General features: G+C 50.5%; 1 protein-coding gene across 1 annotated transcript; it reads right to left on the minus strand.

Annotated features, from left to right (window-relative positions):
* Positions 1-318: 318 nt before the first annotated feature.
* On the minus strand, positions 319-21,131 carry ZHX3 (zinc fingers and homeoboxes 3). The gene is made up of 3 exons (XM_069953064.1): positions 20,991-21,131; positions 2,263-5,101; positions 319-560 (listed from the first exon to the last, which is right to left on the minus strand). The coding sequence occupies exons 2-3, from the start codon at positions 4,988-4,990 to the stop codon at positions 550-552; spliced, it is 2,739 nt and encodes a 912-aa protein (XP_069809165.1). The 5' UTR covers positions 4,991-5,101; positions 20,991-21,131; the 3' UTR covers positions 319-549.
* Positions 21,132-24,096: the final 2,965 nt, after the last annotated feature.

A 24,096-nucleotide genomic window follows, 5' to 3' on the forward strand; every position in this document is an offset into this window, starting at 1 on the left:
ATGCATTTGCAATGATTAAAGGGGATAAAAAAACAAAAAAAAAAAACTTTATTTACAACCAGTTAGTCCAAACAAGATTCTTGCTAGAAAGTTCTGTATTAAATCGGTTTTAAAGAATACTAAATGGTTATATTATTCTGTCATATAAATAAGCATCTGTACCAATACACATAACAATGAACAGGACAGGGCATATAAAAATACAAAGCACTATAGGGGGGAGAACAAAAGCCAGAAACAGAAGAATAAAGTCTCAAAAGAGGAGGGTATGTGTGTGTGTGTGTATATGTATATATATATATATATATATATATATATATATATATATTATTAGTGTGTGTATGTATTATATACACCGACAACAACAAAAAAACTGGACAGAGTTTTGCTCCTGGCAACAGGGTCCCTTTAATTCCTATGCGTTGCCATTGTGCTCATAGTGTCTTAGAGGGGCACAATGCAAGCATTTCGTGGCCAAGTGAATCCCTGTGGAGTTGGCTGGAGATCATAATTTATTCCTCTTGATAAACAAAGTCTTTTCCTTTTTTTTCAGTCAGTTTCTGAAAAACAAAATTCAGATTTTAGATTCACGAAATATTACCCTAAAAACAATATTCATATTAACCTCATCTGGACTCAGAGTGCTAAAGCAGTCCTCAATATTCAGGAACCAATGGTGCTATAACTGTGGATGTGTGCAAACCCGGACTAATTTACTCCAGTGCTCTCTGCTGCCACCTCTGTCCATGTCAGGAACTGTCCAGAGCAGGAGAGGTTTTCTATGTGGATTTGCTGCTGCTCTGGACAGTTCCTGACATGGACAGAGGTGGCAGCAGAGAGTACTGTATCTGACTGGAAAGAATACACCTCTTACCACAGAACATACAGCCGCAGCAAGCGAGCACTGACAGCGTTCGTTAGTACAGCGGGGGGGGGGGGGGGGGGTCGTTGGGGGGGGTCGGCGGCTTCAAGTGTGATCGCCAAATCGTCCAAGCAGCCCATAGCAGAAAGCAGCGGTCTGCTGCCATCGCTCCTATTCCGCGGAGTGGAAGCAGATCGCTACTATAGTCATTTGTCTTTCAACATGTTAAAGGGACAAACAGCAATGATCAGCCAACATCGTTCATGTCGACTGATCGTTTCCTTCTGTTACAAGACGATTATTGGCCGAATACATCCGATAATCATTTCGTGTAATAGGGCCTTAAAGGGAACCAATCACGCTAAAATTGGCCATAAAGCCAAGGAAACATGCTGGTACATCACCCAGAACGCTTCCCAAACATTCCCCTGTAGCCTCTGTCCCCTGTACAAAGAGGACCGCAAAGTTAGTTTAATAACCTCCCGTACTGGGGGAGGGGGGCGGCATTGCACGTCTGCCACGCCGCAGTCTTTACTATGCTGCACATGCGCAGTGCAGCCGGAGAAGACGCTGTTGCACTGCGCCTGTGCGGTGTAGTACAGCAGCGGCTTCACCCATTGTACTGCGCATGCGCAGTATAGTATAGACGTCCCCCGAGTGAAGTCAGCATGCGGCGTGATTACAGTGCCGGAACCTGCCCAGGACCGTGACTAGGTAACCAGCCACCCGCCCACCGTGACTACTTGGCTGGTAATTTACATAGAGCGTGGGAGGTTATTAAACTAACTGTGCGGTCTGTATGTACAGGGGACAAAGGCTACAGGGGGATGTTTGGGAAGCATGCTGGGTGATGTATCAGCACGTTTCCTTAGCTTTTTGGCCAAATTTAGCGTGATTGGTTCCCTTTAACGCTGTGCCTGGCCGATTCCAGCGAGGCGGCAACTTGACTGGCAGCCTGAGTGCTGCAATCTTAAACCCATTGCTCAAGCTGCCAATCAAGTGTGAGTAGCTGGGAAGAGGGCGGAAGCAATATGACTACATGCCCCTATGGCTCTGCCCCCATGCCTCGTTACCTGAAGCCTGGATCAAGGATTAAACATTAATCTTTTAAATTGCCGCCCCATCAGCTTTGGTTACTGTTAAGATATAAAAAAATAAAAAGGATAATCGCAAAAACCAAAAAATGAACATTGGCATTGTCCTTTAGGGGTTAATTAATTTGGAAGATGGCCGAAGAGTATGTCCCTTTATTCACTTTTTTTTTTAAAGCCATTTATAAGAGGAAATGTAAACTGACAGGTGCATGGAGGGGGTGTGGGTACGCTGGTAAACCACATCTCTATTAGAATCTCCTGCCATGGGAGACCTTCTCAGAGCTATAGTCACCACCATTTCCTTACCTAGCTGGACAACGGATGGCTGAGATGGCGCTAAATCCGCACTGGTTTCCTGAGGACTGGGCTCGCATGACTCGCTGTTTTCAGACGGCTCTAGACACCCATCCTGTATTTTCTCCTCCGGTATCTCATCGCAGACAGGCGGCGGATCATCCCCGCCCTCACCCACCGGAAGCTGTTTGCTGGCTTCCAATTTCTGTGTGATCCAAGACCTGATCTCATCGGCGGACATGCCCGTCTTGTAGCACAGATCATCGAGGTCGTCCTCCCTCAATGCGTGCCATTTACGGTAATAATCCAAGAGCGGTTTTACATACAGAGGTTTATTGTCTGCAAAGACTTTCTTATAGTTTTCATACCACTTCAAATTGCCATTTTTAAAGGAATACCTGGAGTCCCCAAACCAGCGTACGATTTCTGATCGCGATAGTCCTGTCTGCTCCACCAGTTTATCGTACTCCTCAGTCGACGGCCACTGGGTTTTAACAAACACTTGCTTTAAGCTATCCCTCTGCTTGGCGGTTTTCTTCATGGATGGTCGACCTTTCTGCGGTGTGGATGGCCTACTGCCGCCATTGCTGGGTGCGGTATAATCGTCTTTTGAGCTCTCCAAGTTGTCCCCTGACTCTGTGACACGAAGAGCTTTTAGATTGATTTTTATTGGGTTAACCTTTCTCTCTGATACGGCAGAGCTGTTTTCTACAATGGAAGATGGGGGATCATCTAGAGGTTTGACGTCGGAGATCTCCATTTCCTCGGCAGAAACCACCTCCTCCTCTTCATACCGAGCTTTCTCTCGCTTGAGTACTTCAGCCACTTTTTTGCGTTTTTCTGAGAACCAGCCATCTATTTCGCGTCGTGTCATTTTAGTCTCAGTCCGTAGCCGATTGACCTCCTCCTCGGAGGGTTCACTACTTTGTGCAAAACTACTTTCCAAAGCTCTGATCTGCTCCGGTGCCCTCTCCTTGTATCTCGTGACTGTGAAGTCTGGTGACTGATGCCACGACTGTCTCCTTGGATGGTGCGTGTGTGACGGTGTGTGCGCAGCGTGACTTGGTGGGAGTGCAAAATCTGTGTCAGAGTCTTTTAGCATGGTATACATCATGTCAGAGTTTGGGTCGGCTACTTGGTCACTCATGCCCATCATATAAGGGGGTGGTTTGTTGCGGAAATGATATCTTTTATCGCTAAACCATTTCCTGACCTCTCTCGTTGTCAAACCTGTGATTCGCGTCAGTCTTGCAACTTCGCTATGTGAAGGAAATTGGCTTTTGCAAAAGCTGTTTTTCAGCGCGCCCAGCTGCTGTCGCGACTTTTTGCACCGTCCACTAGGATCAAACGCATTTGGCGACGGCATACCTGGAGATGTAGTTGTCTGGTAATCAAAGTCTAGCCCCGATAAGGATGCCATACTGGCCTTGGTCGTGGTTTCCTCTGAGGTAACAGAGGGCACCGTTATAGGGATTGTAGTAGCTGTCCCTTGAATTCCATTTGTTAGAATGGGCTGAGTTACAAGCAAACCCCCCGCTCCTTGCGGCTGACTGACAATCTGGCCTGGAAGAGCAGCTTGGATGAATTGTTGAACGTTATTCGCATTTGCTACGAGTGGTGCATTAAGAACGGTTATAGTTGGCTGCGGTACGGGCTGAGGAATGGACTGGATTACCGTATTAAACATTTTCTTTCTCGAGTCTTCAATCTCCTCAGGTGACCAACTAATGCCCTGTTTAAGTCTTTGTGCCGTGAACCAGATTTTGATCTGTTCCTCTGGGTATTTTGTCACCACTGTGAGGTAGCACAGCTCGGCTTTTGTGGGGTAAGGGAATTTATTGAACGAGTTCTTCAGGAAACAGTTTGAGTCCATAGTCGAGTTGTACGTCGGAATGCTGCTCAGAGGAATCATGACTTTCGGGAGGGATTTGGCGGTGGGAAGTTGTTGACTTTTCTGGACAGAAGATTTAGGCAGAACCGGTGTGAGGATTGTTGTGGAGAGTTTTGGCTGTATCACGGTCTGCGGTGAGTTTAAGGATACTAACTGCGTCACCCCTGTTTGCAGTACGGGGACCGTTCCTATTATGGAACCATTTAGAATGGTAGAATTGACAATATTGTTGACAGTGGTACTAGTAACGGACCCATTCCTAAGTGCTGTGCGGCTTTTTTTCTCAAACTCGTCCCCCACGTGGTTTGAAATCATTTTCTTAGCTTCTTGCTTGTGTTTTATCTTCATTATAGGCCTTTTAGTAATCGCTATGTCCGAGTAATCGTCAGCACGTACTTCCGACCGACTGACGCGTTTGGTACTGACGCTTTGTTCCACGACAGTGTAATTCTCATGCTTGGCCACAGTCCAGGAGAGATCACAGTTCCCAGTATGACTATCGGAGTTGTGATTTTCCAGTTCCTTGGGGTCTTTTACTAGAAAGCTACACGCAATGCAAACGTATGAAGGATCGTCTCTAAAGTCAAGGTGCTTGGTGTTCATGTGTTCAACAAATGGGCCAGTCTCATTGGAGCCGTAGTTACAGTATTTACAGAAGAAACTCATCCCATCAAGGTTCTCATGTCCATTAGTTAGTAGGTCAGTCTCACTGTCCATTAGATTAGTGGCTGGTATTATTTCTCGTGATTCATCTTTGGCGTTCTCTTCCGATATTTCCGCGTTACTCTCCACTGCTAATGTCTTGATGGGTATCATACAAGGGGTGGTAGACTTTCTTTTGCTGGCCATAATGTTTTATTTTCTTTTGTTCCACAAAGCCAATATAAGATGGTGAACAAAGTGTTCAATCAGGTGGATGGTCTGTGAGGCATTACACATGGACCACGATGACTCCTAGACCTGAGGAATGAAGAAATACATAGTGGTTAATTTTATATACAGTCTTCACATTTAAAAAAATAAAAAGTATAAAGTCTGTCAAAGGGCTGAGATAGGGCTGGGCGATATGGGCCAAAATCAATATCGCGGTTTATCGCACATGTAGCCGCGGTGACGATAACTGAACGATAATTATGACACGCCCCTTTTTACAAACCACACCCACTTGCCATGCCAAACTGGCGATATCAAAAAAGTAAAAAAGAACTCACTCAGCAGCAACCCGTGGTTAGTCTATTATCATTACCATTTGTCATTATTTGGGGGTGTATGACTGTACAGGGGGGGGGGCCGACAGGGGTGTATGACTGTACAGGGGGGGGGGGCCGACAGGGGTGTATGACTGTACAGGGGGGGGGGCCGACAGGGGTGTATGACTGTACAGGGGGGGGGGCCGACAGGGGTGTATGACTGTACAGGGGGGGGGGGCCGACAGGGGTGTATGACTGTACAGGGGGGGGGGGGCCGACAGGGGTGTATGACTGTACGGGGGGGGGGGCCGACAGGGGTGTATGACTGTACAGGGGGGGGGGGCCGACAGGGGTGTATGACTGTACAGGGGGGGGGGCCGACAGGGGTGTATGACTGTACAGGGGGGGGGGGCCGACAGGGGTGTATGACTGTACAGGGGGGGGGCCGACAGGGGTGTATGACTGTACAGGGGGGGGGGGGCCGACAGGGGTGTATGACTGTACAGGGGGGGGGGGCCGACAGGGGTGTATGACTGTACAGGGGGGGGGGGCCGACAGGGGTGTATGACTGTACAGGGGGGGGGGGCCGACAGGGGTGTATGACTGTACAGGGGGGGGGGGGCCGACAGGGGTGTATGACTGTACAGGGGGGGGGGCCGACAGGGGTGTATGACTGTACAGGGGGGGGGGCCGACAGGGGTGTATGACTGTACAGGGGGGGGGGCCGACAGGGGTGTATGACTGTACAGGGGGGGGGGCCGACAGGGGTGTATGACTGTACAGGGGGGGGGGCCGACAGGGGTGTATGACTGTACAGGGGGGGGGGGCCGACAGGGGTGTATGACTGTACAGGGGGGGGGGCCGACAGGGGTGTATGACTGTACAGGGGGGGGGCCGACAGGGGTGTATGACTGTACAGGGGGGGGGCCGACAGGGGTGTATGACTGTACAGGGGGGGGGGCCGACAGGGGTGTATGACTGTACAGGGGGGGGGGCCGACAGGGGTGTATGACTGTACAGGGGGGGGGCCGACAGGGGTGTATGACTGTACAGGGGGGGGGGCCGACAGGGGTGTATGACTGTACAGGGGGGGGGCCGACAGGGGTGTATGACTGTACAGGGGGGGGGCCGACAGGGGTGTATGACTGTACAGGGGGGGGGCCGACAGGGGTGTATGACTGTACAGGGGGGGGGCCGACAGGGGTGTATGACTGTACAGGGGGGGGGCCGACAGGGGTGTATGACTGTACAGGGGGGGGGGGGGCCGACAGGGGTGTATGACTGTACAGGGGGGGGGCCGACAGGGGTGTATGACTGTACAGGGGGGGGCCGACAGGGGTGTATGACTGTACAGGGGGGGGCCGACAGGGGTGTATGACTGTACAGGGGGGGGCCGACAGGGGTGTATGACTGTACAGGGGGGGGCCGACAGGGGTGTATGACTGTACAGGGGGGGGCCGACAGGGGTGTATGACTGTACAGGGGGGGGCCGACAGGGGTGTATGACTGTACAGGGGGGGGCCGACAGGGGTGTATGACTGTACAGGGGGGGGGCCGACAGGGGTGTATGACTGTACAGGGGGGGGCCGACAGGGGTGTATGACTGTACAGGGGGGGGCCGACAGGGGTGTATGACTGTACAGGGGGGGGGCCGACAGGGGTGTATGACTGTACAGGGGGGGGCCGACAGGGGTGTATGACTGTACAGGGGGGGGGCCGACAGGGGTGTATGACTGTACAGGGGGGGGGCCGACAGGGGTGTATGACTGTACAGGGGGGGGGCCGACAGGGGTGTATGACTGTACAGGGGGGGGCCGACAGGGGTGTATGACTGTACAGGGGGGGGCCGACAGGGGTGTATGACTGTACAGGGGGGGGCCGACAGGGGTGTATGACTGTACAGGGGGGGCCGACAGGGGTGTATGACTGTACAGGGGGGGCCGACAGGGGTGTATGACTGTACAGGGGGGGCCGACAGGGGTGTATGACTGTACAGGGGGGGGATAGGGGTGTATGACTGTACAGGGGGGGGATAGGGGTGTATGACTGTACAGGGGGGGATAGGGGTCTATGACTGTACAGGGGGGGATAGGGGTCTATGACTGTACAGGGGGGGGATAGGGGTCTATGACTGTACAGGGGGGGCAGGGGTCTATGACTGTAGTTCCCTCATTAACAGTACAGGAGTGTAGCATAGGAGGAGGAGTGAATGGGCTTCAGCAGGCAGGATAAGCTATAGGAGACATTGCTGTGTGTGACATCCTGCTTGCTGCAGCACATCCATTCCTCCTATGCTAGACTCCTGTACTGTTAATGAGGGAACTACAGGACAGCTGCCGCCAAGTGCTGCTCCTCCAGCTCCAGCTCTGAAATGCCAGCGTCCCGGCACACACACGTGCAGCGCTCGCCGGCCGGATGTGGGGGGCGCTCAGATAGGACCGGACCGGTAGGGGCCTCGGACGGGTGAGGAGAGGTGGTGAGGCCTCGGACGGGACGGGACCGGACCAGTGGGGTGGGGGCCTTGGACATGTGAGGTGGGACCGGACGGGTGGGGAGAGCGAGCGCTTGGACGGGACTTGCGGGGGGCGGGAGGTAAGCTTTTGCTGCTGCCCCTCCTCCTCCTCCCGCTTTGATGCCGGCGTCCCTGCACATAACGTGCAGCGCTAATGCCGGGCGGCGCGCATGTGTGCTCTGACGGGACAGGAAGTACAAAAATACCGCAGATACCGTCCTGGCTAAGTTGAGGGCGGTTAACCGACGCCAGTGACGGTATCGGTATTTTTGCGGTATACCGCCCAGCTCTAGGCTGAGATATCCTTATAGCAACAAGGATAGGGTCACGCTGTGTTAATGGAGTTCTTCATCCTACAAGACACTGCTGCCACCTCTGTCCATGTCAGGAACTGCCCAGAGCTGCAGCAAATCCCCATAGAAAACCTCTCCTGCTCTGGACAGTTCCTGACATGAACAGAGGTGGCAGCAGAGAGCACTGTGTCAGACTGGAGAGAATACACCACTTCCTGCAGGACATACAGCAGTTAAGTACTAGACTTTTTTAGAGATTTTTAACCCCTTAATGACAATGGATGTAAATGTATGCCACGTATGCCAATGAATGGCATGCACTTACGCCATTAACTGCAGGGGGCTCTGTGAAGCACACGCAGGAGCTAAACTCGCTTTATAGAGGGGGAGGATCCTCACATTTAACGACAGGCAGAAGCAATCGCGTTCCCGTCCATCATTAACCCCTAAGATGTTCAGTAGTCCTGGATATTCATGAGCACCAGCACACACTGCACACAGGCCGCTGATTAGCAGTGGTCTATGGCAGGGAGGTGCAGCATGAATCCCATTCTTTCGCATAGCAAGAAAACGGCTGAACAGAATGATGTAAGGAATACATTGTCCTGTTTAGCATTTCTTACACTAATTTATGGTGCCCTCATTTAAGGCGGCATAAACCTAGTGACAGACTCCCTTTGAAGTAGTAGCTACCTCTTAATAAAATTGTCTGGTAACATTCCTACTGGCTGTAACATGGCCTCGCAGGTTCGGTATCTGCTGCAGCCTTTTCTAGTGAAGGACTCATTGAGGAGTCAGATACAGATCCGACTCGGCCCCTGCTATGAGCTGGTGTTGATTTCACATAATGTCTGCCAACATAGAGTAGGAGGAAAATGCTGCGTCTTCTAGGTGCCTGTCTATGTTTTCTTATAAAAAAAAAAAAAAAAAAAAAAAAAAAATCACCAAAATTAACTGGTGACAGATTTGTAATTTACTTCTAATTCCAGACTTTTCAGCTGCTGTATGTCCTGCAGGAAGTGGTGTATTCTCTCCAGTCTGACACCGTGCTCTCTGCTGCCACCTCTGTCCATGTCAGGAACTGAGCAAAGCAGCAGCAAATCACCATAAGGGGACAAACACACACACCGTATACGCTGCGTATTTACTGCTGCGATACGCAGCAGATTAGATCTATGTAACTGAACAGAGCATCAAATCTGCTGCAGATCTGCTGCGTGTACGGTTGTTTGTACCCTTAACCTCCTTTCCAGACTGGAAAGAATACACCACTTCCTGCAGGGCATATAGCAGTTCATAAGTACCGGAAGACAAGATTTTTTTAATAGAAGTAAATTACAAATCTCTGCCACCAGATGATATGAAAGAAAACTTTTTTGCTGAATTACCCCTTTAAAATATGATAAGGGATGTGAATTAGTCAAGACTTCTGATGCGTAGGAAACATTTGCCTCCAGTCAGCCATATTAGTTCACATGCGGCAAGTCTCTCAGTCCCCCAGTGTACGTATACGGAGGAGTCACCCTGGTAACCAATCACCCAGAGACGTCCCTTGCATCCATCCCTTTATGTGCAGGTACACGCATGACTAAACTGAATGGGGCCGACTGCAGCTCCTTGCAAAGACCTCATCATCCATGTAATATGTACAATGTGCACTCTTCACATTCTGGACTGGACAAGTGTTAAAGGAACATCTGGAAGGGACTGAGAGGGCAACACATGACGAGGGTTCTAGAACATCTAAGGGTCCTATTACACGGAATCAGGCCAATCCGGCAGATCATCGCTCTGTGTAATAAAGGCAACGATCAAGAGAGAATCCCTGTGTCATGCTCCGTCCCCTCAGACCCTCCGCCCCCTCATATGGCTTCAACATTATATACTAGTGCAGCTGCCATAGGTGATGACCCATTAGAGTAGCTGAAGTGGAGCTCACACAACCTGCACACCTCCGCACATGGCTGGGATCAGACCCAATAGAAACCTATGTACTACTTCTTCCTGTTGGATCTATACAGATTAAGGGTGCGTTCACACCTACAGGATCTGCAGCAGATTTGATGCTGTGTTCAGTTATTTAAATAAAATCTGCTGCAGAAAATCAGCTGCAGATCCTGTAGGTGTGAACGCACCATAAGGACATAAAACCAGGTGCATGGTGCTGCTCACACATCTTTACTGCAATACTGCAGTCCTCCAGTAGTTCTTTCCTTATAGTAGTAGAAGCAGGGTATTTCCTAAAAGCAGTGGCCTGGCTGGCATGTATAATTACAGTATATACAATATATATGTATGCCTCTGCCTCTACATATACATTATATATATCTATATATTACACACACACAATATTTATCGATCCTCCCGAGGGGTTAGAAGCATTGCCGATGCGAACCTGAAGTCCTACAATGACAACATTATCCTATGAGAAAATAAAGTGCTGGGCTTAGAATTAGGGAAATGAAGTAGGTTTTATGTCCAGGACCCTCAACTACAAAGCAGGATTTAGCGGTCCATGCACCAACTGGTCATTTACTTCCAAGGAAAACTAAAGAACCGATATATGTTCACTGTTGATTCCATACTGGATGAGCTTTTCATTCAAGGCCTCTTCCAGACTGGGAAAGAAAAAAAAAACAAAAAACTCAATTGGCGACAGCTCATCTCCCAAGGGATCAAAGGAGACGTAACACCTGCTCAGTCTTCCTCCTTTTACAGCTAGGTGTAAAGCCATTACTGATTCTGATCTCCTCCCCGGCCTGTGTTCTAGGAGACTACACTGTGAACGTGGCAGAGATGGGTGATGTGACTACTTACAATCTGTGTACATCGCCGCAGAATAGGTTGGCGCTATTACAAGTGTGATCCTGCCTTACATTCTCAAACATTATAAAAAAAAAACAATACATACTTTATGAAGTACAGACACGGCAGCAGAAAATGATCAGGAAACCTATAATAAAGGAGGAACATTCTGAGAAAAGTCAGTGAGTCCATATCACACAGTCATCAGACACAGGGTGGATTATATAATATAAAGGGCCCGATGCCTCTGCAATTCCAAGTGGTCAGAGTGGAAAGAGATTGAGAGTCAGCCAAGTAACACCAGAACAGTGTGTTCTGCCATCTGCAGACTGCGCTCGCTTCAGTCATGGAAAAATACTACGACTGTAAGGAGCAAAAGCCGAGATCACAGGCGCTGGTGTGTGCGACACTCTCACTACTCCCCGAGCGTCATGTGTACAGCACAGTCACCGCTGATGCATCTGCTCCTCTGGGTTTCTTGCTCACATTGTAAAGCCGCTCACTGACGTGTGAAAACTGCTCAGCACTCGCCCCATCCCCCATAGTAAATTGTACGTTTGGCACAGCCAAAAAAAAAAAAAAAAAAAAAAAAATCCTGTGTTGTTTCTATAGAGGGAGGTGTGAAACGCGCCGGGATGAAATCTCCTACATCAATTAGTTCAGGGTGGGAAAACTCCATAGAGAACGAAGCGAAAAAAATCCAAAAGGCAGGAAGTAACTAAAGATTCCCGACGGGTCTGAATCCGGCTGACGTAGAGCCGCCATCAACTTATTCCACACATCACATAGAGGCCTAATGGAAAAGCACCTTAAAGGGGTACTCCAGCACATAAAACTTTCAATATAGTGCTGCCCTGTAAGGGTAGCACTATATCAAAAGTTTTTAAGTGCCGGAGTACCCCTTTAATCAATTATATTTAAAGTAAATATAAAGTACTTATCAGCTGCTGTATGTTCTGCTTGAGGTGGTATATTTTTCCAGTCTATGTCAGGAACTGTCCAGAGCAGGAGAGGTTTTCTATGGGGATTTGCTGCTGCTCTGGACAGTTCCTGACATGGACAGAGGTGGCAGCAGAGAGCACTGTGTCAGACTGCAGAAAATACACCACTTCCTGCAGGACATGCAGCAGCTGATAAGTACTGGAACACTAGAGAATTTTACATAGAAGTAATTTACTAATCTGTATAACTTTCTGACACCTGCTGATTTAAAGAACATTATTTTCCTCCGGCGTACCCCTTTAATAGAGGATTCTGCTGCTAATCTGGAAGCTTGCCACCGTGGCCGGCACACCATCAGGCTGCTAAGCTGACGTGAGCCTTAGATTATTGCTCATGTTTTTCACTTCCATCTATCACCTACGACAAAGTCCATGATCTCAGAATACATTTATACATAGATAAAAGCCAGGAGTTTATTTTATAGCCTGTCTATCTTGTTGCTACTTATCTGTATTGTTTCATGTTAAACGACTGGGAAAAATCGAGATCTAAAAAAAAAAAAAAAATAAGTCTATATATCAATACCCAAACCTCATATAGGTTTATACCACACCACAAGAAATAATGGGCTGGAGCTGTTGGAGCCGTCGGTGCTGCAGGCCCACTTAGCAGTCAGCTCTCCCGTTGGGTTTTTCCATCTTTACTCTCGCGCTCCTGCAGTATAAATAAGGGAGGGCGCACATGATGAGACGGCTGCGGGAGGGCTGGATGTAGTGAAGCATGGTGAAAATCTGACCCACAATCAGCCTGACAGGCAAAAGGAAAGAGTGAAGCGGAACAGATTGAGGCTGGCGGACATCAAGCATGTGTGCACGCGGAGGCCCAGCGTACAAGGGAGGACGAGGCACAAAGCTGCTACCCTCATCAGGGAACATAGAGGGGGGGGGGGGGGGGGGAGAAAAAGTTATACGTTATACAAGTGATACAAACACTATAACATAGCATAAAAGATGACAAAGACCTCCGAATAACAAAAGCGCAACAATACAATCCAAGTGCTGGCTATTTATCACACAGGAAATGTGATGAACCACAGGAAATACTGACAACCTGATGAGTCCGCTGGAAGCACCAGACTGACCACTGCATAGCAACCTGTGGCCATCCGGCCATGCTGAGGGGTGTAGTTCTGCAACAGGTTAGTTTAGAAAAGACAATAATTGACAACCATGGTTGACAAATAAGTGTAGGTAAAACTTAACATAACCTATTTATGGGCTCAACATTAACAGAGCTCCTAAGCATTTACATTGAGGTATACACGTGTCACATAAGCACATCTAGGACACCTATCACCTGTGACAGATGTCAGTGCAGAACAGAGACGGAGCTCCTTCTATTAGCTCATAGGCTCACATGGACCTTACACTCAACAGGTGGAACCTTATAATCAATATATAAGTAACAGATCTACCACCCAAGATGAGCCTGCAGTGACCTGTCAATCCCTGAAGAAACCAGCGTCATCTACTGGGAGAAACATGTCGGAAGGTGGACTGGACTGTGCCTCAACCCCAATAACATGCATGAAAGCCAATAAAGCACTATGCAGCCAGAGATGTATGAGGTATGTCTATGGTATATCTGTGCTGTCTTCATAACACAGAGCAGCCACACTGTTGTGATCAGGCCCCGCCTCCTCCAATTGTCAATCATTCTGGAGGAAGCGAGGCCTGAAGACACAGCAGCTGGATGGGAGAGCCAGAGGAACAGAATGCCAGATCACAGCAGCAGTGCACTAGCTAAGTATGCACTGCTGTGTGGTCTGGAAACTGACAGCACAGTGACATATAGATAGATAGGAGATAGATATCTGTGCTGTCAGTTTTCATGGATAAAAGGATCGTATGTGTAGGTGAGCTGCTAGGTATTTTTTTGTGCCGCGTGAAGGCACCATAAACTAGCGCTGATCTCGCTGTATGGCGCTCCTTTGCAGCTGTCTGTGGGTGAGAATTAGGTGTCTAAAAGGGCCTTCAAACACAAAGCATGCTCATTCCTGTGGTGAATCCTATCAGTGTTGGAAACTACTTAATCCTGCGTAGATCAGTTCCATGTGAGAACATACAATGTGCAATCTATAAACACCAACGGCAGAAGACATTGTCCCCCATCTGAAGCTATATCAATGTGATCAAACAATCTGAATGTATGGGCGCTGCCAACTATACCCTGGCACGCACTTGTCTCAGTGTTTGCAGACAGTCGTTGGTGCCCAGTGTGAAATACTAAGATCCGGCACATGACATTTTCTACCTGTTCTGCCATTACTGCCATTGTTCACAGGGAAGCAGTGTACAGTATAACACACTTAGAGGTTATTTCTTTTTTTCTTTTTTTTTTTTTTTAATACTTCTTCCATCAAGCAAAAAGTGTGATAAAACGCAGATATGTTCTGTCCATGGAAAAGTAAGCAAATCAGCAAGGAATGCTTCATGTCTGGATGTGATAACTCTATACTGTTTATACTGTCAGGAGTGAAGATGAGGATTATTACACCCCTTGCTCCATCTTTCTCACTTGCCACAAGGGTGAATATAATCTCTGTATACTGGTGCATAGGCGCAGGTACAATGAGGCTGCATCTGCAGGAAGCACACCTGCACATAGAGACAGCCATACAGAACCCATCCGCTGAACTGGGATAACAAGGACATAGAATACCTTTCTCGCTCCCGGATAACCCTTTTAACAATGTAGGAAAGAAGAAACTTCCATTACTACAGGGAATATTACAGGCATTCACTCCATCTACTGTACAGAGAGGATTCCTGCCAATCCCCACTGCCACCAATAGCAGGTGAAGACTGAAGACCAGGGAGGGGGAACCTTTAGTCCTCCAGCTGTTGGAAAACTAAGATTTCCATCATGCGTGGACAGCCAAAGCCGAGGGCTTCTATTAAAAATATTCAAGTCTTTCAGTACTTATCAGCTGCCGTATGTCCTGCAGGAAGTGGTGTATTCTTTCCAGTCTGACACAGTGCTCTCTGCTGCCACCTCTGTCCAGAGCAGCGGAGGTTTTCTATAGGGATTTGCTGCTGCTCTAGACAGTTCCTGACATGGACAGAGGTGGCAGCAGAGAGCACTGTGTCAGACTGGAAAGAATACACCACTTTCTGCAGGACATACAGCAGCTGATAAGTACTGGAAGATTGGAGATTTTTGAATGGAAGTAATAAATGCTGCGTTTACACAGAACTATCATTGTTCGAATTTTCGCAATAACAATCGCATTTGAGTGATAATCGTTCGTGTAAACACAGCAAACGATTCAGCAACGAGCGAGAAATCAATTCTCAAATAGTCTTTGGTCGCTCGCTAAAATTTTGCAGATCGCTTTGTGTAAACGGTCATTCAAAGATTCATTCAAAGATGGGGTTAAGCGATCTTAAAATGATTTTTCTAACAATTTTTCTATTGATTTTTCTCTGCCGATCGTTGGGGCTTCAAAATCGTTGGGGCGAATTATCGCTCTGTGTAAACGCAGCATTACAAATCTGTATAACTTTCTGGCACCAGCTGAATTAAAGTAGCAGTTCACAAATTTTTTTTTTTATTGTCCCCCCCAGGTAGCGGCTGGCACGTATACTTACTGACTGGTGTCCCGTCAGTGCCGTTCAAATATGGCGCGCGCTCACATCTGCCTCTTCTGTGAGTCCTCTTCTCAGAATGCCGGAAGTCACGCGCTTTTATAGAGAATGCATGGAAGAAAGTGAATTCTGGCGTATAATGACAGGACAGAGAAGAGGAGTCACAGCACAGGCAGATGTGAGCGCGTGCAGGATTTGAACGGCACCGCGAGGCCGGAACAGACCCGCGGGACACCGATCAGCTTTGGTAAGTATACGTGCCAGCCACTACCGGAGTACCCCTTTAATAATAGTTTCATTAACATCATACTCCCTTTAATAATAGTTTCATTAACATCAGTTTCTAAGACTTCAACTATAAAAGGGACAACTGCATCTTCACTGCATCAATACAAAAAATACAGTAAAGCAAGCTTTGATCCTGAACCATACAGGCGCTTCTTAATTTTGGGGTAGAAATCCCTTTCACAAAATATATATTACTATTTGAGGGCAATGATCAGGTTACTTGTAATACAAGGGTCCACCGAAGCAGGCTGTACCTGGAGAGCGGAGCACATTATAATAAGGCTCTTATCATACACATATTTTGTGCAGCTGGAAACTTTTACTCTGTCAAACTAGAAGCTGACAACAGAAAAGTCGCCCCATAGTCTGTGCTGACATCAGCAACCAGCAGAAGGGTAGCGGCTATTGGCGGACATCTCTCATCCCATGCACCGTATACATACACAGAGCATGCTGGGACGTATAATGATCACTATAGCACTAGATGGCAGCTTTACAGATCCTCACGTAGCAGACCAACAAAGGCCTTACAGTCCTATTACACGGAACGATAATCGGACGAATTGGCCCTATCCGCCTGATTATCACAACGATCGGCTGATCGTTGATATAGGTTTGGACCTATAATTGCCTACATGTAAAAGCGGTGTGCGGCCGGCGGCTGACGATTTCCAAACTGTATACATTACCTATCCGGGCTGCAGGGCTCCCCTTGCGTTCTGCAGCTGACAGGCCGCACAGCAAAACACTGGCCGGGACCGCCTTGGCCAGTGATTGGCTGAGCGGCCTGTCAGCTGAGATAGGCTGCTCTGAAGCTGCAGCAACCAGGACCCGGGGAGAAGCAGAGCGCAAGGGGAGCCCTGCAGCCTGGATAGGTAATGTATGCAGTTTACATAAGGGCTGCAAGGACATCGGTAATGATGTCCATGCAGTCAATGTTAAACGACTACCGGGACGTGTAATAGGCCCAGTAAACGAGCGCCGATCTAGCAGATCGGCGCTCGTTTACAGTTATTATCGGGCCCCAATCGGCCTGTGTAATAACACCCTTAAAGTAAGTTTGAGATACAATCAAAGTATAGGTGCGCTTTACATACAATGTGAAAACAGCCTTTGAGAAAGAAGTCCCCATGGTCACTTACTGCTAGCAACAATGTACTAAATAACACATAGAATATATATAGGGGTGTCAAACTCATGGCCCTCCAGCTGTTGCAAAACTACAATTCCCATCATGCCTGGACAGCCAAAGCCGAAGGCTTTGGCTGTCCAGGCATGATGGGAATTGTGGTTTTGCAACAGCTGGAGAGCCACGATTTTGATACCTAAAGGGATAAAACAGCAGAGGATAAAAACACATAGGAGCCTCTCAGTCTCTCCTTTTATCACCCGTCTTCCACTTATAATCTGTTCCTGGCTTTGGCTTCAATAACTGCAATTAAAAACCTGAATGTGTGAACACACCCTTAGGGAGCAGCCATGGTTACTGATTGATGCCTAGGCCAGCTGTAAGCACATTTTCAATACACACACTCGCCCATAGAAGCCTTTCGTCCGCCACCACAAGGCAATGGCATATCCTATCAATAAGCCGTCACTTTATAAAAAGGAAATACTTCTTCAAGGCTCCTTACTCCAGCAGGGAAAAAAAAAAATCTTTCAAATTAATTTAAGCCAGAAAGTAACAGATTTGCCATTTACTTCTATTAAAAAAAAAAAAAATCTCCAGTGTTCCAGTACTTATCAGCTGCTGTATGTCTTGCAGGAAGTGGTGTATTCTTTCCAGTCTGACACAGTGCTCTCTGCTGCCTCCTCTGTCCATGTCAGGAACTGTCCAGAGCAGCAGCAAACCCCCATAGAAAACCTCTTCTGCTCTGGACAGTTCCTGACATGGACAGAGGTGGCAGCAGAGAGCACTGTGTCAGACTGGAGAGAATACACCACTTCCTGCAGGACATACAGCAGTTTCTAAAACCCGTTGATTTGAAAGAAGACCCCTTAACTTATTCATAGTAACTAGGAGGTACTCAGTGAAGTATCAGAGTAGCATTAAAGAGGTCAAGTAGACAGCTTGTTGTCTTGGTTACCAACCAACACCCTGCTCTACAGGGGAGGGAGCAGCACAACCATATATCTTCGGTTTGCCTATGCTGGGAAGGTAAAATAACTTTTGTCTGGAGTGGCCCTTTAATATTAGACATTTACGTTCAGAGTAAGGACTTAGGTCCCCCTAGGATCAGTCCAGGTATGGATACCTGTGTATGAAGACATATGGATGAAGTAAAACCCCTCCATACTAATCTATGGCAGTACCTGTGTCACCACTTATCCTAGGGCCCCGGCGTGACTGACCAGATGGACGGAGATACGTCAAACATCCGGAGCTCTAACGTTACATGGAGGATGTAAGTCATCGCTCCCAAAGGTAGAGGGTGAGTCACCGTACGCTCATCTATAGGTCACTCGCTCAGTTCTGTACTAGACAACAGTTCATGCGACCCAAAGTGAGGGGCCCGACCATCACCTGACCCGGTCACATGACTACTCCAACACTGATTCACACTTATACAATAGAAAACGTTATATAACCAGTTGCAGGGTTTAACCTGATCCCATTCACTGGTACGATGGACCTGGACCCTCTCCCTACCTCCCTCCCCTGGGCAGGGTGCCCCCCTCCCTCTCCCTACCTCCCTCCCCTGGGCAGGGTGCCCCCCTCCCTCTCCCTACCTCCCTCCCCTGGGCAGGGTGCCCCCCTCCCTCTCCCTACCTCCCTCCCCTGGGCAGGGTGCCCCCCTCCCTCTCCCTACCTCCCTCCCCTGGGCAGGGTGCCCCCCTCCCTCTCCCTACCTCCCTCCCCTGGGCAGGGTGCCCCCCTCCCTCTCCCTACCTCCCTCCCCTGGGCAGGGTGCCCCCCTCCCTCTCCCTACCTCCCTCCCCTGGGCAGGGTGCCCCCCTCCCTCTCCCAACCTCCCTCCCCTGGGCAGGGTGCCCCCCTCCCTCTCCCTACCTCCCTCCCCTGGGCAGGGTGCCCCCCTCCCTCTCCCTCCCACACCTGGGCAGGGGGCCCCCCTCCCTCTCCCTCCCACACCTGGGCAGGGGGCCCCCTTCTCTCCCTCACACCTGGGCAGGGGGCTCCCCTCTCCCTCTCACACCTGGGCAGGGGGCCCCCTTCTCTCCCTCACACCTGGGCAGGGGGCTCCCCTCTCCCTCTCACACCTGGGCAGGGGCCCCCCTCTCTCCCTCACACCTGGGCAGGGCCCCCCTCTCTCCCTCACACCTGGGCAGGGGGCCCCCCTCTCTCCCTCACACCTGGGCAGGGGGCCCCCTCTCTCCCTCACACCTGGGCAGGGGGCCCCCTCTCTCCCTCACACCTGGGCAGGGGGCCCCCGCACTCCCTCCCACCTGGGCAGGGGGCCCCCTCTCTCCCTCACACCTGGGCAGGGGGCCCCCCTCTCTCCCTCACACCTGGGCAGGGGGCCCCCCTCTCTCCCTCACACCTGGGCAGGGGGCCCCCCTCTCTCCCTCACACCTGGGCAGGGGGCCCCCCCCTCTCTCCCTCACACCTGGGCAGGGGGCCCCCCCTCTCTCCCTCACACCTGGGCAGGGCCCCCCCTCTCTCTCCCTCACACCTGGGCAGGGCCCCCCCTCTCTCTCCCTCACACCTGGGCAGGGCCCCCCTCCCTCTCCCTCCCTCCCACACCTGGGCAGGGCCCCCCTCCCTCTCCCTCCCTCCCACCCACACCTGGGCAGGGCCCCCCCTCTCTCTCCCTCACACCTGGGCAGGGGGCCCCCCCTCTCTCCCTCACACCTGGGCAGGGGCCCCCCTTCTCTCCCTCACACCTGGGCAGGGGGCCCCCCTCTCTCCCTCACACCTGGGCAGGGGCCCCCCTTCTCTCCCTCACACCTGGGCAGGGGCCCCCCTTCTCTCCCTCACACCTGGGCAGGGGGCCCCCCTCTCTCCCTCACACCTGGGCAGGGGGCCCCCCTCTCTCCCTCACACCTGGGCAGGGGGCCCCCCTTCTCTCCCTCACACCTAGGCAGGGGGCCCCCCTTCTCTCCCTCACACCTGGGCAGGGGGCCCCCCTTCTCTCCCTCACACCTGGGCAGGGGCCCCCCTTCTCTCCCTCACACCTGGGCAGGGGCCCCCCTTCTCTCCCTCACACCTGGGCAGGGGGCCCCCTTCTCTCCCTCACACCTGGGCAGGGGGCCCCCCTTCTCTCCCTCACACCTGGGCAGGGCCCCCCCTCTCTCTCCCTCACACCTGGGCAGGGCCCCCCTCTCTCTCTCACACCTGGGCAGGGGGCTCCCCTCTCTCCCTCACACCTGGGCAGGGGGCCCCCCCTCTCTCCCTCACACCTGGGCAGGGGGCCCCCCCCTCTCTCCCTCACACCTGGGCAGGGGGCCCCCCCCTCTCTCCCTCACACCTGGGCAGGGGGCCCCCCTCTCTCCCTCACACCTGGGCAGGGGGCTCCCCTCTCTCCCTCACACCTGGGCAGGGGGCCCCCCCTCTCTCCCTCACACCTGGGCAGGGGGCCCCCCTCTCTCTCCCTCACACCTGGGCAGGGGGCCCCCCTTCTCTCCCTCACACCTGGGCAGGGCCCCCCCTCTCTCCCTCACACCTGGGCAGGGGGCCCCCCTTCTCTCCCTCACACCTGGGCAGGGGGCCCCCCTTCTCTCCCTCACACCTGGGCAGGGGCCCCCCTCTCTCCCTCACACCTGGGCAGGGGGCCCCCCTTCTCTCCCTCACACCTGGGCAGGGGGCCCCCCCTCTCTCCCTCACACCTGGGCAGGGGGCCCCCCCTCTCTCCCTCACACCTGGGCAGGGGGCCCCCCTTCTCTCCCTCACACTCGGTCAGGGGGCCCCCACAGCTCCTCAGGATTACATACTGGTCACCATATGTAACTCCCACAGCCCCCATTACTGACTGGATTGTGCACAGCGCCCCCTATGTAATATTTTATATTTACTATCCCCCCCATCCTCGGCATCTTACAGCCCTCACACATGAGCCCAGAGTTCCTGTCCAGCCCCCTACCACACACTAATGCAGCACCGAGCCTCCCCCACCATATGTATGACACACCACCGTCCCTACAGGAATAACGCACGGGAGCCGCAGTCCACCATATGTGTTCCCCGATACTACAGCCCGAATGAGTAACACTTACCGCCGCCCGGTGTCAGGGCCTCTCCGCTCCCCTTTCTCGACAGTTTCAGGGCCCGGGAGGAGGCGGAGCCGCTGGCGATGTGAGAACCCAGACCCGCAAGCTGATTGGCTACCAATGGACCACGTGACTGCTCCAACTCTGGGCTGGGCAAACTTAAACCAGCGCCAACCGCCGCCAGTATAGAGCGGCCATGTGACTGTTTTTAAAGGGGGCGGGGCTGGCGGTGCACAGGGAGGTCCGTGCTAAAGTTTATCACTGCAAAGCTTTATTTAAAAAAGGAAGTTCAAACACGACCATGTGAGCCTGTTTTGAAGGAATGTGCTGTCATAAAGGGGAATGACATGTCAATAGGGAAACCTCCCCAACAAGGGGCTGCTGCAGAACTACAACTCCCAGCATGCCCAGGCAGTCAGGCTGTTCAATCCTGCTGGGAGTTGTAGTTTTGTACCAAATAGAGAAACCTGATACTGGGTTCTCCCTGACACAATTTAGCTTTTGTAGCGCTGGATAACCCATTTAAAGGTGTTATCCAGCGCTACAAAAACATGGCCACTTTTCCCCCTACTCTTGTCTCCAGTTCAGGTGCAGTTTGCAATTAAGCTCCATTTACTTCAATGGAACTGAGTTTCAAACCCCACCCAATCTGGAGACAACAGTGGAGGGGGAAAGGTGGCCATGTTTTTGTAGTGCTGGATAACCCCTTTAAACTCCATTTACTTCAATAGAACTGAGTTTCAAACCCCACCCAAACTGGAGAGAACAGTCAGGGGAAGGTGGCCATGTTTGTGTAGCGCTGGATAACCCCTTTAAGTTGGATAAAGCCCTGAGGCTGCCTGGGAAAACATGGATACAGCAATAGGCCATAGACTGCATCCATGTTTTCCAGGCAGCCTTAGGGCGCCATCCTAATGCCGCACTCTTGGACAAACTCGAGCATGCTTGCAGTTCGCTCAATTCTGATCATTATTTTTTAGCTAATTTAGGATTGGGTCCAAAAGACAGGAAAGGAGTCAATAGTTTTTCTTGGTATCGGTCTCACTTTTATTTCAGACGAAAAATACAGATTAGAGATGAGCGCTACTGGAGCAAGCTGGAGTCCAGTCATGCTGCATTTGATGACTTGAGGCTCAAGACGTAGGATGCAGCCCTAGGGAGTCCTGGAAAACCTGGATATAGACTAAGGCGTGCTCCAGTTGCAATCATCTTGAGCTCCAAAATAAAGATCAAATACAGACCAAAGCATTTACATGTGAACAAAGCCTAGTGCTATGTTCACACACAGTATTTATGCTCAGTATTTTGCAACCAAAACCAGGAGTGGATTGAAAATTGAGCATATAACAACAGCTGTTTTAAAATATCAGCAATTGACGTCAATTCTTTGAGCACAGAGGAGCGCAAGAGCATCCCATTGAGACAGATAGCAGGCGGGGGTTCCACCTCAGTCCACAAGCGGGTGCGAGCTGTGAAATGCGCAACGGGTTATCCGCCGCCATTCTGTAGTGTGCACGTACCCATGTCAATTCTTTGGGCGGATTCTGCTAGAGGAAACGTATAGTCAATGGGGGCTTAAACTCTGCTTGTATTCCACTCGAATTCTGCTCAAATTCTGAGCTAAGCGATTCCTCCTCCTCTAGCAGTGACAACCCGCTTAGCAACATATAAAATATTTTGTTTGGGTGGAACACCCCTTGTAATAGGGGGACATTTATGAAGTGCAAACAACGTAGGGGAAAAAATATGGGAACTCAGCACTACGGTTCAGCTTGTAGACACTGGGAAAATGGACCTTATAGGTGCATACAATCCAGGTGACATCGGTGATGCTCTATATCATGAAACAGTCTGTAGTAATAGTATCCGAAAAAGATATAAAGAGATATGACACTCACCAATTGATGTCTTCATAAAAAAGGTAAGCTTTATTTCGTCCACATAGGATAACAGGCAGACACAAACATGGTAAGAGGACGCAATCAGCGCTAACAGTGACAGCTGTTTCCTGCCCTTCGGCACTTCGTCTTGGCTGCGTGACATTTATGAAGACCGGCCTGGTACAGGTTTTAAATTAGGCCCTGCCCCCAATTACCCCGTCAGATTTGCACGCTTCTTAGTAAAATCAGCCTGACCTAGTGTAGATTTCTGCCAAGATTTACGCCTGCGAGCAGATGTAAATCATGGTTAATCAGGTGCGGGAGGAGACCACGCCTCTTCCCTGCCTTGTTGCACCCCACCCACTAGCCGGGGATACAGCAAGCATATGCCAGGGAGAAGGGGCGAATCTGTGCCTTCTCCCTGGCGTACACCCTGGTTGTAGTCTTCATAAATCTCCCCCATAGTGTACAGTGGCGATGACTCTTTTGGAGCCACAGGTTGGGAATCACTGCTGTACACTAATGGAGGAATTGATCAAACCAGCATATGAGTACGCTGGTCTAATAAAAATCACCGCCCCCGTGTGCTATGTCAGATTTGCTAAGGCTCTTGGTAAATCCGGCCGGCCTGAGGCAGGCACGAAAATTCTCAGCACGATTACAGCTATTATAAGGGTCCTTTTACATTACTAAATCTTCATCTGCCCGTAGCTGCAAAGGAGTGCCGATCAGCGAGATTATTGCCCGCGGCTGCAAAGGAGTGCCGATCAGCGAGATTATTGCCCGCGGCTGCAAAGGAGTGCTGATCAGCGAGATTATTGCCCGCGGCTGCAAAGGAGTGCTGATCAGCAAGATTATTGGCCAAGCTGCACGAACCATCACTGTATACTTTGTGCGGCTATTTAAACCTTTTGCTATCGGCCACATATCTCCTGTTTAGATAGAAAGATGTGTGTCTGACAGTGATAGATTTTAAAGTGTCACTGTTGTTTTAAATAACTTTTAACATATCATAGAGACATGTCAAATGGTTTGATTGGTCCAGTCTGAGATTGTGAAAATGATCGGAGGGAGGACCACGATGCAGCGCAGTCCGCTCCCCTCTCTGTGTCAGTGAAAAAGTCGGGCTCCATAAGGCCATATTAAACAGCAAAATGTTACACGGTTCAGCGCTCGCTTCTCCCATGTTCCCCCACTCGCTGCCTGTGCTATTACACGCACAGATAGCGAGG

Source organism: Dendropsophus ebraccatus, chromosome 14 (assembly GCF_027789765.1).
Source record: "Dendropsophus ebraccatus isolate aDenEbr1 chromosome 14, aDenEbr1.pat, whole genome shotgun sequence".
Taxonomy (NCBI): domain Eukaryota; kingdom Metazoa; phylum Chordata; class Amphibia; order Anura; family Hylidae; genus Dendropsophus; species Dendropsophus ebraccatus.